Source organism: Chrysemys picta, chromosome 25, assembly GCF_011386835.1.
Source record: "Chrysemys picta bellii isolate R12L10 chromosome 25, ASM1138683v2, whole genome shotgun sequence".
NCBI lineage: Eukaryota > Metazoa > Chordata > Testudines > Emydidae > Chrysemys > Chrysemys picta.
Window position 1 is genome coordinate 13,027,574 of NC_088815.1, and position 17,148 is coordinate 13,044,721.

General features: G+C 59.8%; 1 protein-coding gene and 1 pseudogene across 1 annotated transcript in view; one reads left to right on the forward strand and one right to left on the reverse strand.

The window, feature by feature from the left end:
• Window positions 1-444: 444 nt before the first annotated feature.
• LOC103306333 (gap junction beta-3 protein-like) lies at window positions 445-1,239 on the reverse strand (annotated as a pseudogene).
• Window positions 1,240-7,087: 5,848 nt separating this feature from the next.
• APC2 (APC regulator of WNT signaling pathway 2) overlaps window positions 7,088-17,148 on the forward strand; it is a 44,848-nt gene continuing 34,787 nt past the window's right edge. The window contains exon 1 of the mRNA XM_065578160.1: window positions 7,088-7,259. Coding sequence (XP_065434232.1) covers window positions 7,206-7,259 — 54 coding nt within the window. The 5' untranslated portion in view covers window positions 7,088-7,205. The remainder of the gene's footprint in view (window positions 7,260-17,148) is intronic.

Consider the following 17,148-nt stretch of genomic DNA (forward strand, 5'->3'; position numbering starts at 1 on the left):
TCTGCTCCAGCTCTAAATGTCTTTGGGAGATTATTCCACACAATCAGCTCGGCCCTTTTGCAAAGGTTTCCTGTTACCCGGCTTAAATTCCCTCGTCTAAATGTCATCCTAGTAGCTGTATCACGGTAGCACCCAGGGGCCCTCAACATGGCACCAGGCCCCATCGTCCTTGGAGCTGTATGAACAGCACAAAGAAACGGTCCTTGTCCCAGGAGCTGCCAGACTTTGTTCCGTGAGGGTCTGATCTGCTGGGGGTTGTTTCAGAGTCGCTTTAATTGTCACTCTCGGGCGAGATTGATGGAGAAATGACAAAACACGTGTCCTTTACTCCTATATGCACCCCCTCCACCACCGTCCTCGTTCTCCCTCTGGGGTGATTATGCAACTCACCCTAACACAGAGTGTGCCTTTGTCCCCTGCTAGCAGCTGGATAATAGTGGATAATAGCCTAGTGGTGCTATCAGCCGGAGGAGTTACTCCTTTAGCTCAAGCAATGGTGGCTCCTCCTAGTTAGCACTGAAAGTCATGGGCTCAAGCCCTGCTGGCGACCCAGCGGCGTCACCATGACACCTGGCCAGTTACACGCGTGGTTTCCTGGCTGTGCCTTTTCGCGGAGCTTTTCCAGAAGCCGCCTGGAAGATCTGAACGGCTGCGTGCTGCGTCCCCAGCAGACTGAGCAGGAGACAAGCCCAGGAGGAGCCGGCCATGAAGTGGTTAAAGGCGTCCTTCTCCCGGGCATTCAGGATGGCGCAGGTCACGGCCGGGGCGGGCAGGGAGAGGAGGGCATTGCACTAGCACGGGGAAGTGGCTGTAGAGCGTGTGGAACGTCACCAGGAAGATGCCTTCTAGGACAGCCTTGGCCAAGAGACTTCCCAGTGCAGCCAGAGACGCTGCTGCTTACCCGGAGCGTGGGCTGCCGCCAGTTGCCCATGCCCTCGCCGTGTGGGCGGAAGTGCCGGGAGCTGGGCCAGAGCATGGCTGAAGATCACCGCCAGCTGCAGCGCGAACAGGCTGAAGGGCGAGATGGGGAAGGTGGCGTCGAAGCAGGTGCGGCGGCAGCTCTCCGCGCTGGCGTTGCAGGCCAAGTCCCCCACCTCGTCCCGCCACAGGGTCCTGGCTCCAACCGCCAAGGCGACCAGCCGCAGCATGAAGACCACAGCCAAGCCAGCCCGACACAGGCGGGGGGCGTGTGCGCTGGTGCCGCTCAGCAGGCTTACGAGGGCCTCCACCTCCATGGTAAGCCTGTGGGGGGGGGAAGGAGAGATGTAGGTGTGTCGTGCAGAGGAGTATAGACGGTAGGAAAAACAAGACAATCCCCCACTTCATCACACCTGCCTTTAGGGAGCGTGAGGAGGGGAGACGCAGGTTAGAACCCTCTGGATTACATTAGAAATCAGCCGAGTCAGAGCCTTAGAAATACTGTCGCTTGGATGGAAAGACAGTAACGGGGGATGGAAGGTGTTAGAGAGGAAGGCCAGGCTAGTGACTAAGGCATGGGCATGGTCGTTGGGGGACTGGCTTCTATTCCCGTCTCTGTTGCTGATCTTGGGCAAGTCATGTCCCTGCTCGGTGCCTCAGTTTCCCCTCCCACCCTTTGTCTATCTGGTGTGTTTAGATTGCAAGCTGTGTGTGGCAGGGCCAGTCTCACTGTGTCTGCAGCACCCAGCACGATGGGGCCCGGCTCCCAGGCTCGGATCGTACGTTTAGGACCACGCACCCTGTCTGGGCGGGTCGTGTTGCGTTAACAGAGAGGACTCCACTGCCACAGAGAGCCAGGTAACGAGCAGGCTCCGGCTGGAAGGATCAGGTCTTTGAGGCTCAGAAGGAGAGCTCAGCATTCGCATGGATGAAGGGGCTGGCAGAATGCGGGCTGGGCTGGGCTTCGCGTTTGGCCTCTGAGCAGGGATGGTGGGAGCTGCCTGCCTGCTTCCCTAGGGGAAGAGCGTCCCAAAGTGGGAATATTTTGTAATGTTTTTGAGTCCTGTTTGTGCCTCAGTTTCCCCATGTGCTGCATTGTTACCCAGTGGGATGGAAAAGGACTGTTTGCTTTCGGGGCAGGCGAAGAGAATTAGGCGTGGGTGTCCCCTAGCTGTCTGGGCCTTAGTCTCCAATAAACGGAGCATCTGAGAAGACAGTGGTGAATCCAATCACCTGGACATTGGAACCTAGCAACCAACATCCCCAAGGGATATGGACTTCCCCATCTCTCCTCGGGGCAGATGAACAACAATCCCCCAGCTGGAGATCAAAGGACTGGTGAGGGTGAGGTGTGGGGTAAGAGCTGGCTGCTGGAAGGAGTAAGGGATCTCTCAAAGGAGGTCAGACAGACAGAGCCTGAACAAGGGGTTCCCGCAGCTTGGCTGGGCTCTGGGCTAACCAGAATGGGCTCTGCTTTCCCCTCCAGTTCTCTAGACTACCCACAGAACTTCCAGTTAATGAACGAACCGGACTCTCCACAGCGCCGTGTGGGTGTCCACTGCAAACGCTGGGCGAGGTGCGTTGTCTCCCTGAGGGGTCTGTCTCAGTGGGACTCGCTGAACGGAGCTCACGGTGTGGTCCAGCTGCCTGGCTTACCCTGGAGGAAGAGTGGGACCCCTTGGGGGGTCTGGCGCACTGACCGGCTCCTCCTAGAGACTGTTCCGAGGCTGGGGGCCGTAACACCGATCCTGTGGAGCCGAGAGACAGAGCCTCTGCCTGCCTGACCCGCGTCAGTCCTGGGACAGACCTGAGCCTGGCAGGGAGGCTGCACCGGCCCTTGCTAGATGATCTCCAGGCGGTGGATGAAGATCAGGTATTGTCTCTGCTGCTACGTTGTTTGATCTGTCGATACCACTGATTGCGAGGGGCTGGAAACTCACTTGCAAACCCTACGGGGATAGGTGGGGGCTGCATGTTCCTACCTCCCTGAGAGCCGGCAGAGGGAAGACTCTGGCTGATTTGGTCTTCTGCCTCAAGGCCTGTCTCATGTGGCATTCTGCAGGGCTCCTACTTCTCTTCCCTCCCAGAGGAGTAAACTGAGGCACAGAGAGGGGAAATGGCACTCATTTACCCAGCATGTCATTGATAAGGGAATCCTAGATCCCCCCCTCTATTCCAGTCCCTAGACCCCATGCCCCTCCCAGAGCTAGCAAGAGAACCCAGGAGTCCTGACTTCCAGCCCCCCTGCTCTGAGCCACTAGTCCTAATTGCTAGAGCAGGGCGCAGCACCCAGGACGCATGTCCTCCCACTCCCTGCGCCCTTGCTACAGCGAGGTTCCAAGGAATGGCTCAGGGGGCACGGGGGTGACCTTGCCCCTTGCAGCTTTGGAGGAGAGCTCTCCTCCTCCCGCGTCTCTGGGCCCTTCCTGCAGACCAACCTGCCTGTGCCCCGCTGGGTTCTTTAACAGGCCCGTTGGAGGCGGTCACGTGACAATGATTTCTGCTGGCCCATCGGGCAGAGACCCTGGTGGAGCTTCCACCCCCCCACGCCCCCATCCCCGGTCAGTGGTGGGAGGTGACGCTGCTGCTGTTCTTGCTTCTCTGCATCAGTTCACCCGGAGTTTATGCCTCATGGTCCCCGATCAGAGCCCCAGGGGCCTTTCCCTGTATTCAGAGCTATGACTCCATCCCTCCCTACACTTAGCCCGGTGCAGGGCCTGGCCTCACCCGCTGAGCTGCTCTGGTAAGCCTCATGCTGGCCATCTCAGTTGGCTGGGATTGTACGAGGCCTGGCTAGTGGGGGAATGCTATTGCTGGCCCTGTGGCCTGGGAGCTAGGAGACCTGGGTTCTATTCCTGACACTGACCTGCTGGGTGACTGTAGGCACGTCCCTGCCCTGCCCCGTGCCTCAGTTTCCCCTCCCGCCCCTTTGCATGGTTAGATCGGGAGCTCTTTGGGGCAGGAACGGTCTCACTCCGTCTGTGCAGCGCCTGGCACAATGGGGCCCTGATCCGAGCTGGGCCTTCAAATCGTCATTTAGTTACTAAGACAGTGGAAATCAGACAAAGGAGAAGGGGGGGGAGGTTGCCCCCGTGGAAAGCTGACAGCTGATCCTTGGGAGGGTGGGAGGAGGGGCTTTAACTGCGCAGGAGTGGCCCAGGCATGGAATAATTTGTACCTGAGGAGTGAGGGGCAGTGGGGTGGGTTTGGACTGTGGGCATCAGCAGAGCTGAGGGTGGGGATCCCGGAGCGGGACTGGCAGGGGGCTGCAGTTCAGGGCGTTGGCAGAGCTGTGTACAAGAGGAGAGCCCAGGACTGGAACAGCAGCGGGGGGCAGTGGGTGCCCTGAGCGAGGAGCACAAGGAACGCTTGTGCAGTCTGTGGCCAGCGTGCTCAGCGGCAAAGGAGCTGAAAGTGGCCGGAGTCCAGGCAGGGGCACCCACCTCCGTTCAGTGCTTTTGATCCCTTTGAGGTCTGGCCGGAGCCGCTCTTGGGATCCTTATGAACGGCATTGTTCGGCCAGGCTGCTCCCAGGGTTGGGGCGGGCCAGAGGGGGAAACCGCCCGGCTCATGGGTAAAGTCCCCTGAAATGGAGATCAGCTGCAGAGATGGGGGCAGATTATGGCCAGCCCTGCCTGGCGGCACAAGGGGAAGAGAGAGGGAGGCAAGAGCTGTGCTGGATTCTCAGCTGAGCCCCTGCCAGCCTCCCCCTGTAGCCTAGGGGAGGGATCGCTCAGTGGTTTGAGCATTGGCCTGCTAAACCCAGGCTTGTGAGTTCAGTCCTTGAGGGGGCCACTTAGGGATCTGGGGCAAAATCAGTACTTGGTCCTGCTAGTGAAGGCAGGGGGCTGGACTCGATGACCTTTCAAGGTCCCCTTCAGTTCTCGGAGATGGGATATCGCCATTTATTTAAAAGAATCCAGTTGGTGCTGCTGCCTCTGAACTTTCCAAGGCGCTGGCTAGTTTGGGGGCCTTCGTTTTGGGGGGGGGGCCCAACCTGAGACACCTTTGAAGAATCCTGATGTGTTTTTCCAGGAAGGGTCTAGCTCTCTCCCTCTGGAAATCAAGCCCTTTCTGGGGGTCTTGAGTGGGGGTCCATTAGCCTAGTTTGGAAGGCGATGGGAGTGACCCCGGTTTACAACCTGTTGAGGACGTGGCCAGTTAGCTACAGCCCAGGGCAGAAGTGGGACAACTAAGCAGAAGGATCCAACCCAGCTTCCCCTTTACCTGGGAGTTTGCATCAAGGACATTAGAGGTTGTGCGGCGACATCTCCTGGAGTTGGAGGGTCCTTTCCTGTGCACCTTTCTCAACCTGTCTCCTCCCAGGAACTGAGGTGGCCAGGAAATGCCCAGGGACCTCTCCCGCTGCTGCTTTGTTTTGCTGTAAATAGCGGCGAGCGGAGTGGCCATGCAAGGTGCAGGCGTGTTCACGGCTTGGCCTGGTTTGGAGCAGTCAGGACCGGGCAAGAGGCTAGAACAGAACCAACCAGGGAGCCCTCAAGAGCGGAAGGGAGCAGGATGTCATTGCACAGGCTGGGAGACTGCAAGGTCATCGTGTCACCTCTGTACTGTCGGCACATGAGAGGCGTGAGCATGGGGCGAGTGGCCCTGATTTTAAATGTAGGCCCTGCTCTATGCCACCGTTAGGGCAGGCGTGGGGGTCTCTGCAGAGAAACTGCTCTGAAGCCTTAGCGACAATCTCTATGCTCCAGGGCACAAGCGTGGCTGAGGGTCAGGAAGAATTATATCCCCTTCCGGTACAAATGCTGTAGGACCCTGCAGGTTTATGTGTTGATTTTGCAGCTTACAAAACACCTGTTCCCCTTTGTGCCCGGGCTTTGAAAGGGCCCGGGCAAGGGGCGAAAGGGAGCGAGCAGCCTCACTGCCCGACAGGAGGGCATAAAGTGAGGAAATCACCCTGATAGGATGAGGTAGCGCAGGGCTGGAAGATGACTCCCTGTGTTGTATGCCCAGCTCTGGGAGGGGCGTGTGGTCTGGAGTTGAGAAGGGAGTTGGCATTAGGGTCAGGACTTCTGGGTTCTGTTTTTTGGCTCTGCCTCTCACTCACTGGCTCACTTTGGACAAATCTCTTCCCTTTCCCCGCGCCTCAGTTTCCCCCATCTGTAAATGAGGATAGTGAACTTTAACCCTGCTTTGCGACTAGGGGATGCCAGATAACTAAGGGCTGTTCCTTGTCCTCAGTATGAGGGCCTGAGAATCAGGAAGTGAAACTGACTAGAAATAGACAGAGAAAGCTCCCACTGACTTCAATGGGGCCACGCTCTGCGCCCCCCCCCTCACCTCGGAGAGTGAAATTCAGTAGTAAGAGATCGATCCTGCAGATGCTGAAGGATTGCAGATCAGGGCCTAAAAGGAGGATCAGAGAAGACCAGTGTCTGATGGGACGGGGTTTGGAGAAGGTGGAGGTTTGCTTCTCAGATAAGGGTCAGAAAGGACTTGTTGCCAGTGGCCGGCTGAGCTCCCGTTGAAGCGATTGTAGTCGTGCACTGTGGTGTTAACGGGGTGTCACGGCCCCTACCGAGCTTCTGAGTTATTACTTACACTGAAATCAACGCGAAAGCAACAGATTTGATGATTAAAGTTCTCTTGGGTCCAACAATCTCGGGGGGTTCTGGAAAGATGGTTTTTGTCCGTTTACTGGAATATCGGGCTGGACGAGGCTTCAAGCGGTCCAACCCCCTGCGCTGAAGTGGTACGAAGTAAACCTAGCCCATCCCTGAGCAGTGGCTGTCCACCCTGTCCTCCAAAACTCCCAGGCAGCCTTTTCCGGAGCGTGACTAGCAGTATAGACAGAAAGTTTTGCCTAATATCCAATCTAATTCTCCCTGGCTGCAAACTTCGCTGATTTCTTCTTGGTCTGCGGCCGGGGGCCGTGGAGAAGAGCTGATCGCTGGCCTCGCTTAGTCTGAGATGAGATTTGTGATTTTCATAATTGTTTCCGATGGGACCTGCCGCCCCCCTGACACTTCTGGCCCCGCCGGCCTCTCCCTTGCTGTCTCTTCAGGTCTTGTCTATCCCCCCCACCCCACCCCCATCTTTTCCCCAGGCTCACGCGCCTTTGCGGCTAGCCTTGCACCCTTGACTGTTCCCTTTTCATTGTCTGTTGCCTTCGATCTGAGAGCTGGAGCCAATGGGATCTGCTGCCACCTAGGGCTGGGAAGCCGGCTCGCTCGGGTAAAAAATTCCACTCCCCGCCCGGACCCAGCCCTTTAGGAGGAGACAGAGCGAGACAGAGACCGCGGCCGCGGCTGCAGGATGCAGGCTCCATGGGACTGCTCTGGTTCCTGTCCTTCCTGCATTCCGCCTTCTTTGGGGATGAGGTAAAGCACCAGGCGGCGGCGATTTCGGGTGCAAAGCCCGTGACGCGGGGCGGGGGGGGGTGGTCTTCCCCCCCCCCCCCCCCCTGCTGGGAGCTGTATTTTCAGGATGCCAACCTGAGCTGCATATTAAGCAGGGTCCGCAGCAGCCTCCCTGAAGCTGCAGGGGGTTGGGGGGGGGGTTGTTGCAGGAGACAGAGAGGGTGGGGGGCACATTTGGGGACTGTGGGCTCCGCATGGAGCGATCGCGGGGGGGGGGCGTTGATCCACGCTCTGTTTTATTGTGAGGGAGATGGGGGCACAGTGGAAATCATCGTCTCCTCCGTGTCTAGCCCCAGGGCGCGGGGAGGTGCCTGGATCGGGGGGGACCTGGCCGCAGAACGCGGGTCCTGGCTCGGGCTGAGGCCGGCCTGGGGCTGTGATGACCGGTCAGATCTAGCAGGTTCAGTGGGGACCCGTTGAGCTGTAGGGCGGACACAGAGCTCCCTGCAGCGGGAGGCAGAGCCTAGGCCCTGCCTGGCTGCCGATGGCTTCAACACAATGGCAAGGTGTGTGTGCGTTTCCCAGAGGAGCTCGTTGCATAACAGACAGAGCCGGGCTCGGTGCGGGCCTTGCAGACGGGGCTTTGGTGGGGGTGCTGGTGGGGGGGGGGGGGATCTGTCTGGAGAGACAGAGAGATCCGCGGCAGCCGCTCCGCCTGTCTTTTTTTTGGTCCATCTCTCCATCACTGGGCTGATTCTCCATCCCCACCTCCGCACGGAGGGCTCTGCGCCTCGGATTCCCCCACGTAGCTATGAACTCTGGGTGGGGGGAACTGGCCTCTGGGCTTCCCACCAAGGGTTACGGTGCTGCTGGGAGCCGGTGGGCATGGGGGGGTTCTGCTGGGTTCCTGACAGCTCGCGGGGGATTGCAGGGAGGTTGGGGGGGTGTCTGTTGCCCAGCCAGGCAGGGCCCGGGACCTTTGTTGTGCTGGGGGAAGGGGAGGTGACCAGGCGGCGGGTGCGGGGGGAGCTGGATCGATGCAGGGTCTGTTCTGGCTGATCAGAGCTCTGGACAAGTGAAAAATCCTCTTCCCCTCACATCACCATGACGGGCCAGCTCCACCCTGGGTGTAACTCCCGCCGAGTCCAATGGAGTTACACCAGGAAGGATTTTGGCCTGACATGGTATTGCCTTTCATCCAGCAGCATCCCAGACCGCCCCCGCGCACACGCTGAGCGGCAGCTGTCTCTGGGGTGGAGCTCAGCAGCTGTGCTGCACTAGACACAGGGGCACACCACGTCTCTTCGATGCAGGGAATTTCAGGGAGCGCCTAACCCCCTCCCCCCAACCCCCCCACGCTGGGATCTAGCTAGGACGCCGGGGTCCCTGACTCGTGGGGGAAATGCCAGGGGTCTGGGCCTCTGTCTCTTGCGATGAGATGTCAAACCGTCCCCCTGGCTGCGCATCGCCCCCTAGAAGCCTGCTGGCAGCATTGCTTTGAAATGCGGAGGCCTGAATGGTGGCTGATGGTTGGGCCTTGTATGTCTCTGCTGGATCCGGGGGGTGTTTTCATGGGAGGGGGGCAGGGGCTGCCGAGTTCTGTACGGCTGGTGCAGAATTGGGAAGGGCAGGAATGTTCAACCTGGGCTTGGTGTCTGGCTTCGGTCGGGAATGAGGCGTCTCCGACGTCCCTGTGAGGAGACTGCCCTGAATTTCATTGCAAAATAGCTTTTCCAAGGCACTGACGTCTTGCTGCTGGGGGCAGGGCAGGACTGAGGGTCTTCAGCAGAGCTGGGTGTTGGGAATGGCAGGGGCGGCCTGGGTTTGGAGTAGCAGGGGGGATTGAGGGGCACCAGAAGAGCTGGGGGTTGGGGGCTGGAGGGAGCCCAGGACTCAGATGGAGGGGGCTGCAGGTCAGGATTGAGGGGCACCGGAAGGGTTGGGGGCTGGAGGGAGCCCAGGACTCAGATAGCGGGGGGGGGGGGCTGCAGGTCAGGATTGAGGGGCACCGGAAGGGTTGGGGGGCTGGAGGGAGCCCAGGACTCAGATAGCAGGGGGGGGGGGCTGAAGGTCAGGATTGAGGGGCACCGGAAGGGTTGGGGGCTGGAGGGAGCCCAGGACTCAGATGTGGGGGGGCTGCAGGTCAGGATTGAGGGGCACTGGAAGGGTTGGGGGCTGGAGGGAGCCCAGGACTCAGATAGCGGGGGGGGGGGGCTGCAGGTCAGGATTGAGGGGCACCGGAAGGGTTGGGGGGCTGGAGGGAGCCCAGGACTCAGATAGCAGGGGGGGGGGGCTGAAGGTCAGGATTGAGGGGCACCGGAAGGGTTGGGGGCTGGAGGGAGCCCAGGACTCAGATGCGGGGGGGGGGGCTGCAGGTCAGGATTGAGGGGCACGGGAAGGGTTGGGGGCTGGAGGGAGCCCAGGACTCAGATAGGGGGGGGGGGGGCTGCAGGTCAGGATTGAGGGGCACGGGAAGGGTTGGGGGCTGGAGGGAGCCCAGGACTCAGATGGGGGGGGGGCTGCAGGTCAGGATTGAGGGACACGGGAAGGGTTGGGGGCTGGAGGGAGCCCAGGACTCAGATGGGGGGGGGGGGCTGCAGGTCAGGATTGAGGGGCACCGGAAGGGTTGGGGGCTGGAGGGAGCCCAGGACTCAGATAGCGGGGGGGGGGGGGGCTGCAGGTCAGGATTGAGGGGCACCGGAAGGGTTGGGGGGCTGGAGGGAGCCCAGGACTCAGATAGCAGGGGGGGGGGCTGAAGGTCAGGATTGAGGGGCACCGGAAGGGTTGGGGGCTGGAGGGAGCCCAGGACTCAGATGCGGGGGGGGGGCTGCAGGTCAGGATTGAGGGGCACGGGAAGGGTTGGGGGCTGGAGGGAGCCCAGGACTCAGATAGGGGGGGGGGCTGCAGGTCAGGATTGAGGGACACCGGAAGGGTTGGGGGCTGGAGGGAGCCCAGGACTCAGATAGCGGGGGGAGGCTGCAGGTCAGAATTGAGGGGCACGGGAAGGGTTGGGGGCTGGAGGGAGCCCAGGACTCAGATGGGGGGGGGGGCTGCAGGTCAGGATTGAGGGACACGGGAAGGGTTGGGGGCTGGAGGGAGCCCAGGACTCAGATGGGGGGGGGGGCTGCAGGTCAGGATTGAGGGGCACCGGAAGGGTTGGGGGCTGGAGGGAGCCCAGGACTCAGATAGCGGGGGGGGGGGCTGCAGGTCAGGATTGAGGGGCACCGGAAGGGTTGGGGGGCTGGAGGGAGCCCAGGACTCAGATAGCAGGGGGGGGGCTGAAGGTCAGGATTGAGGGGCACCGGAAGGGTTGGGGGCTGGAGGGAGCCCAGGACTCAGATGCGGGGGGGGGGGCTGCAGGTCAGGATTGAGGGGCACGGGAAGGGTTGGGGGCTGGAGGGAGCCCAGGACTCAGATAGGGGGGGGGGCTGCAGGTCAGGATTGAGGGACACCGGAAGGGTTGGGGGCTGGAGGGAGCCCAGGACTCAGATAGCAGGGGCGGGGGGCTGCAGGTCAGGATTGAGGGGCACGGGAAGGGTTGGGGGCTGGAGGGAGCTCAGGACTCAGATAGCGGGGGGGGGGGCGCTGCAGGTCAGGATTGAGGGGCACGGGAAGGGTTGGGGGCTGGAGGGAGCCCAGGACTCAGATGGGGGGGGGCTGCAGGTCAGGATTGAGGGGCACGGGAAGGGTTGGGGGCTGGAGGGAGCTCAGGACTCAGATGCGGGGGGGGGCTGCAGGTCAGGATTGAGGGACAATGGCAGCTGATTTTAAACAGCCTCTTACATCATATTCTTGTGGCAGGCTCTCTCCGCAGCGTGGATGAGCCGGCGGGGGGCTCTGCCTCCAGTTTGGGGTGAATTGACGCTCCTGTGACGCTTACCGGGCTGGGCAGGTGTGGTGAGGAGGCGGGATCCTAGGGCATAGGAGGCAGCCAGTCCTCTTCCCCCCAGTTCCCCCTCTGCTGCCTGGGCACTGTTGTCTCTTGCCCCTCCCTGCTCTGGGGTCGTACCCACTCCACATCTCCGCTGTTCTTCAGTTCATGGCCTGTCCCGGCCCCGTCTTCGCTGCGAGGAGCTCCGTGCGAAGCCAGGGGCCTGGAGAACTTAGAAAAAGTCAGGGGAGGCTTGAAAACAGGCAGAAACTCAGTAGCCTGGCTGGGGGAGTCTCCCCCCCCCCCCCGAATAACTTTCCTTGGTTCCCTCCCAGCGCCCGAATCAGAGGCCAGCCCTGCAGGTGGTACATTGCCCTGCCCGGAAACAGTCTGGGACCTGTCCTCGTTCCCTGCTGGCTCTCAGGTTTCCACTGCATCCATACCTGTGTCCGCAGGTGCTGGCGGGAGGGAGGGGCAGGGCCGGCGCAGGGCAGGTCTGACAGAACTCGGGCAGAATGAGGATGTCGAAGGGGGTGGGGAGGGGGGGCCTTGGACTCTTATCCTGGCGGGGAGATCTCGGAGACTGTGGAAGAGTCTCCCCCGGGCGGCCCTTAAATCTGGGCTGGACGGTGCGCTGTGAAACATACTGGATGGTTACTTAGAAGCTCCACTGTGCTGGGCCCTGCATGGACCCGGGGGGAGACAGTCCCTGTCACAAGGAGCTTGCAATTAAAAGAGACCAGATCGATAAAGGCTGCGAGGGGAAACTGAGGCAGTGGGAGGGGGAAACTGAGGCAGTGGGAGGGGAGGCTTCCCATGGAGATCCTAAATCACCCTTAGGTCTTTCTCTAGCACCTCTGCTCTCTTGTGGATACAATCCATACCGGGACCAATTCTGCCCTCCATTCCCGTGGACTTCTGGGGGATTGTGGGCGGGTAACTGAAAGCGGAATTGGGGGCTGGATCCTGGAGCGGTTCTGCATCTGCACCAGCCTCACTGGGCGTGAGGGCCAGATCCTGAAGTCAGGGGTGTGACTCTGGGTGCCACTGAGAACAGGATCTAGCCCTAAATCCATTGAGTTAAGTGGAGTGACTCCAGATTCACCCAAGTGTCCCTGAGATCAGGATCTGTCCTGCTGCTTCCCTTCACTTTCCTACTTCCTCTCCTCTCTCTCCTCCCTCTAATCATTCCCACTAGGTCTCCCGCCCCCAGAGCCGGGGCTGGCAGATGCAGATCTGCCCAGGGGGGTGCGCCGAGAGGAAGGATCGATCCTGGGTCCCGGTGCGGTTCTGGTGATTTGTGGAAGTGTAAACCTCCCGAGGCAGGTCCGGAGCCCGGGTCGCTTCGTTTATCTCCGAGCAAAACCAGATCCGAAATGAATCCGGCTCCCCGGGATCGCGGCGGGGTGCTAGGGGCTGCCGCAGGGCCGTCCGCGCCGGACGTGGCCTGGTTATTTCGCCCCGGCTGCCCCCATCAGTTGTGCCTTGGAGATGGGGCTCTGCACAGAGGCTGCTGGGGAGACCCCGGACCGCCAGGCCTGGTTGCTGCGGGGTTCTCTGTTCCCCTCTGTGCCCATTTGATGCCCACTTTGCTCCCTGACAGGCTGGCGTTGGCTTTATTGGTGTGGGGGGTGCATGCATTGAGCTGCCCCTGGCTTGTAATTGTCCCAGCTGCACTGACTGGGATATGTTCAGAGAGGCGGGGTGGGGGGGGGGGTAGTTCTCTGGCAAACCCTCCCTCGGGGCTGTTTGCGCTGCTGGCTATTGGGTTTCTCCCCCAGCTGGGTCCCCCTTCGCCTGGACCCAGCCGTTACTCCGGTTTCAATTAGTGGAAACTGGTAACAACAGACTGTTTGTTTAATGCCCCCGGGGACCTGCTGGTGGGGGGGGGGGGGCTGCTGTGCAGCGGAGGTGTCTGTTGTGACCGAGATGCCGCTTTTCTCCCATCGGGACTGTCCTCTGCAGCCCCTGGCCCCACCCACGCAGCCCCCCCTTGCTGGCCCGCCGGAGCTGGAGGCCGCCCCCGGGGGTGAGAGTGGAGTATGGGGCTGAGTTTTGACCTGCACTAATTTGAAGCCAGGCCACCGCCGATGCAGCCCCCTCCTGCAGTACCCCTTTGTAACCTTGCTGTGTGTTTCCCTCTTCCTTTCATGCCCCCCCCCCGCTCTCTGCACCCCAATCTCAAGGGCAGCTGTGTGACACCAGCTGCTGGGAGCGGAGTGGCGCCGAGCCGCTGCCTGTCGCAGCCTGGGGGGGTGAAGGGGGGGCGATGACACAGCTGATCCCTCCATCTTTATTCACCCTCCGTTCGCTGTCGCAAACTCCCCTTTCCACCCGCTTGATCCCGATGGAGAATAAACCTCCCCTGGGATCCCCCGTGGAGGGGGGGGGCACCCTTCCTGTTCTTCCACCGCTCCCCTCTGCCCCCTGCTCCTGGGGATCAAACGTCCCATAACGGGGTGAACCCTGCAGGGACCGAACCAGCTCCCCTAGGGGTGGGGTGGGTGGGACACAAGGCCGGGAGAGTTAGGGAAGAAACTCCTGTTATGGGCCGAGGTTGTAGCAACAGGAGATGGAGGCAGATGCTCGACACCCGCTCTCCTGAGCTGCGCCCTAGAAGGACCAGGCGACAGCAGCAGCCCCTCGCACCCCCCTCTCCCTATCAATGCCCAGATACAAAGGCAGCGCCTGGCTAAGCAAGGGGAAGCTGCAGCCTGCCCAGATGTTTTGGCTTCTCACCCCCGTAATCTCCCCGCAACAGCTGGGCTGGGAGCTGAGACCCCCGAGCCTTGGGATGGTGCAGAACAGACCCAGTCCCTCGCCGTGATTTTAATCTAGCACATGGAGGAGCCAATCCACACAATGCTGTTGGTTTCCCCCTCCCCTCCTTGCGCGGCATCGACTAAAATGAGCCATTGCCCCGTGAGAGCCGCGGGCCGAGGTGACGTGGCGTGGCCCCGGCAGATCTCCACGGTGCCCGAGTGTCAGATATCCCTCATCAGCAGTATTGCCTGGCCGAGGAGCCAGGGATACCGTCGCTTGGGTTCTGGCGGGACTACAGGGTATTAGACTTCCTGGAAATGAACACGGGGGCGTTTGCAGGGTGGGTCCCAGGCTGAGAGAGAGACAAGGTTGGGCAGGGGACCTTTTATTGGACCAGCTTCTGTTGGGGGAAAGGAGACGCTTTCGAGCTTCCCAGAGCTCTTCTCCAGGTCTGGGGCGTCAGGGGAGCACTGCTAGTGCCGGGGGGCAGGTGTGGCCCGTGGGGATGGCACAGGGGGCTGTGCAGAGAGCGTCTTGGCAGCTGCAGCGGGCCTGGCTCCGCCGGTCGCTGTCACCACAGAGGGTGCCCTCGGCTAGGCCCTATATTGCTGGGTACAAGGAGACACTTCAGAGGGTCCGGTTTGTGCCAGGCTCAGAACCGGGGCCAGGTCCTCAGCGGGTTTAAATCGTCACCTTTAATGAGTTCAGTGGGGTTACGGGGCCGTGCACCAGCTGGGGGTCTGGCCCTGGAAATCAATGGCTTTTTTTTGGTGTGCATTGATCAGCTGTAGGGCGGGGGGAGAGTGGAGTCTCTTCCCCCTGTTGGCAAAGTCTTGGGGTTCTGCTGGGACAGAGGCCAGCGGCTGATGCCAGATGGGGGCCAGTGACCCGGGATAGTGGCTTGGGTTGGCAGTGAGGGCCGGGAGCGGCATTGGGAGCTTGCCGCTGAGTTACATAAGGGCTTTGCAGGGGGCAGGCGCCGTTTCTCATACTTGATTTCCTGGCTGATGTTTCCCCAAAACTATCCTAACCCCTTTGGAGTGTATAACGGCACCGAGCCAGATCCTGGGGGGTGATCTGCACCGCTGGCTCGTGACCTCTAGAGGGGGAAAGACGTTGCTCATAGTCACACGGTGCGTCGATGGCAGAGCTGGGACCAGAACCCAGATGTCCTGAATATTACACACCCCCCTTCCCAGAGCTGGGGATAGAACCCAGGAGTCCTGATTCCCAGTCCTCTGCTCTGCTCACTACATCCCACTGTCCGTGCCACAGGCCCTTGACTATTGGCTCCTTGGGCCAGGTGCACATCAGCCACCCGCCTTATGGTGAAATAACGAACCCCACATTGCTCCCTGTTCCGTGTTCTCCATCTTGCTTGGTCAATCTGCATATGCTAATGATCTACTAAGTGTGGGTGGGCGTTCACTCTACCTCCAGCTATGCCACTGGCCTCTTCCATAGGTGTGGCTAGTCCAGAAGAGACCCTGGCTTCTGTCCATGGTGCTGAACCCTGCGTGGGGGCAGGGCCATTGCGGCATAAGGAGTTACTATGGGCATCTGTCCCAAGTAAGATCAGGGCTCTATTGTGCTAGGTGCTGCACATACACACAGTGGGAGAGCCCCTGCCCCAAAGAGCTTCCAATCTAAATAGGAAAGAGTGTGTGTGGGCGCGGGGGGGAACTGAGGCACACACCGGGGGAAACAACTTTTCCCAAGTCCCACAGCATAGAATCATAGAATCATAGAATATCAGAGTTGGAAGGGACCTCAAGAGGTCATCTAGTCCAACCCCCTGCTCAAAGCAGGACCAATTCCCAGCTAAATCATCCCAGCCAGGGCTTTGTCAAGCCGGGCCTTAAAAACCTCCAAGGAAGGAGACTCCACCACCTCCCTAGGTAACGCATTCCAGTGTTTCACCACCCTCCTAGTGAAATAGTTTTTCCTGATATCCAACCTGGACCTCCCCCACTGCAACTTGAGACCATTGCTCCTTGTTCTGTCATCTGCCACCACTGAGAACAGCCGAGCTCCATCCTCTTTGGAACCCCCCTTCAGGTAGTTGAAGGCTGCTATCAAATCCCCCCTCATTCTTCTCTTCTGGAGACTAAACAATCCCAGTTCCCTCAGCCTCTCCTCATAAGTCATGTGCTCCAGACCCCTAATCATTTTTGTTGCCCTCCGCTGGACTCTTTCCAATTTTTCCACATCCTTCTTGTAGTGTGGGGCCCAAACTGGACACAGTATTCCAGATGAGGCCTCACCAATGTCGAATAAAGGGGAACGATCACGTCCCTCGATCTGCTGGCAATGCCCCTACTCATACAGCCCAAAATGCGGTTAGCCTTCTTGGCAACAAGAGCACACAGGTCAGTGGCAGAGTTGGGGACTAGAACCCAGGTCTTCTGAGTCCTAGCCAAGTGCTGCTATCTATTGGTCTGTGCTGCTGACTTGTGGGAGTCTCCCTATGGCAGCATAAACCTTGCAGTTACCCCTGAGCATGGGGGGTTAGACTTCAACTGCTTCTACTGTCCAGTATGGTTTATTACAGCTTGAATGACTCACCCCAAGGCCTTTCCCCCTCCCTTGGCTTCCAGCCTGTAGTCGGAAAGATGGTGGCTGCCAAGGGGGAGGGATCTAAAAAGGTTGGGGGAACCAATCAGAGCAGCGGGTGCTGTGAGCACAGGAGCCCTGAGTTCTAATCCCAGCTCTTACACTGACTCTGAGTGGCCTTGAGCAAGTCCCGTACTGCCTCAGTTTCCCCAAGCTATACAATGGGGACAATAACCGGCGCCCAGATACGGCACCGGAGCAGGAAGACTCAGGTTGGGACCGGGGATCTAATCACGGGCGTAGGGTCACTCGTTCCCCTGGGTTTGTGCTGCGATGATTTGCCTTTGGAAGGTGTGAAGAATGACAGAGCTGCTAAGAATTAACCCCCCCCCCTCTGGGGAGAACATGACATTAATGTGTAATGATGAGAACCTTAAAATAACCCAGGTCTCAGATTGCGTGTGCAAGCCGGCTCCCGCGGCTCAGCCTGTTGGGGTGAGCGAGAGAGAGCCCGTGTGCGTGCCAGCTACACTGAGAAGCGAGCTCCGACGCTCGGAATGCACTTTCCGGTCCAGAGCAGAGCCCTGCATTGGGGAAGCGAACCTTAGAGCTCCTCTGGAAAGACGCCAGCCTGGGAGACATGCTCTAGCCAAACATACGTTACTGGGCTCAGTAAAGGAGGGCCTGGTGATCCAAGGGTCTCTTCCGGCCATAAACATCTAG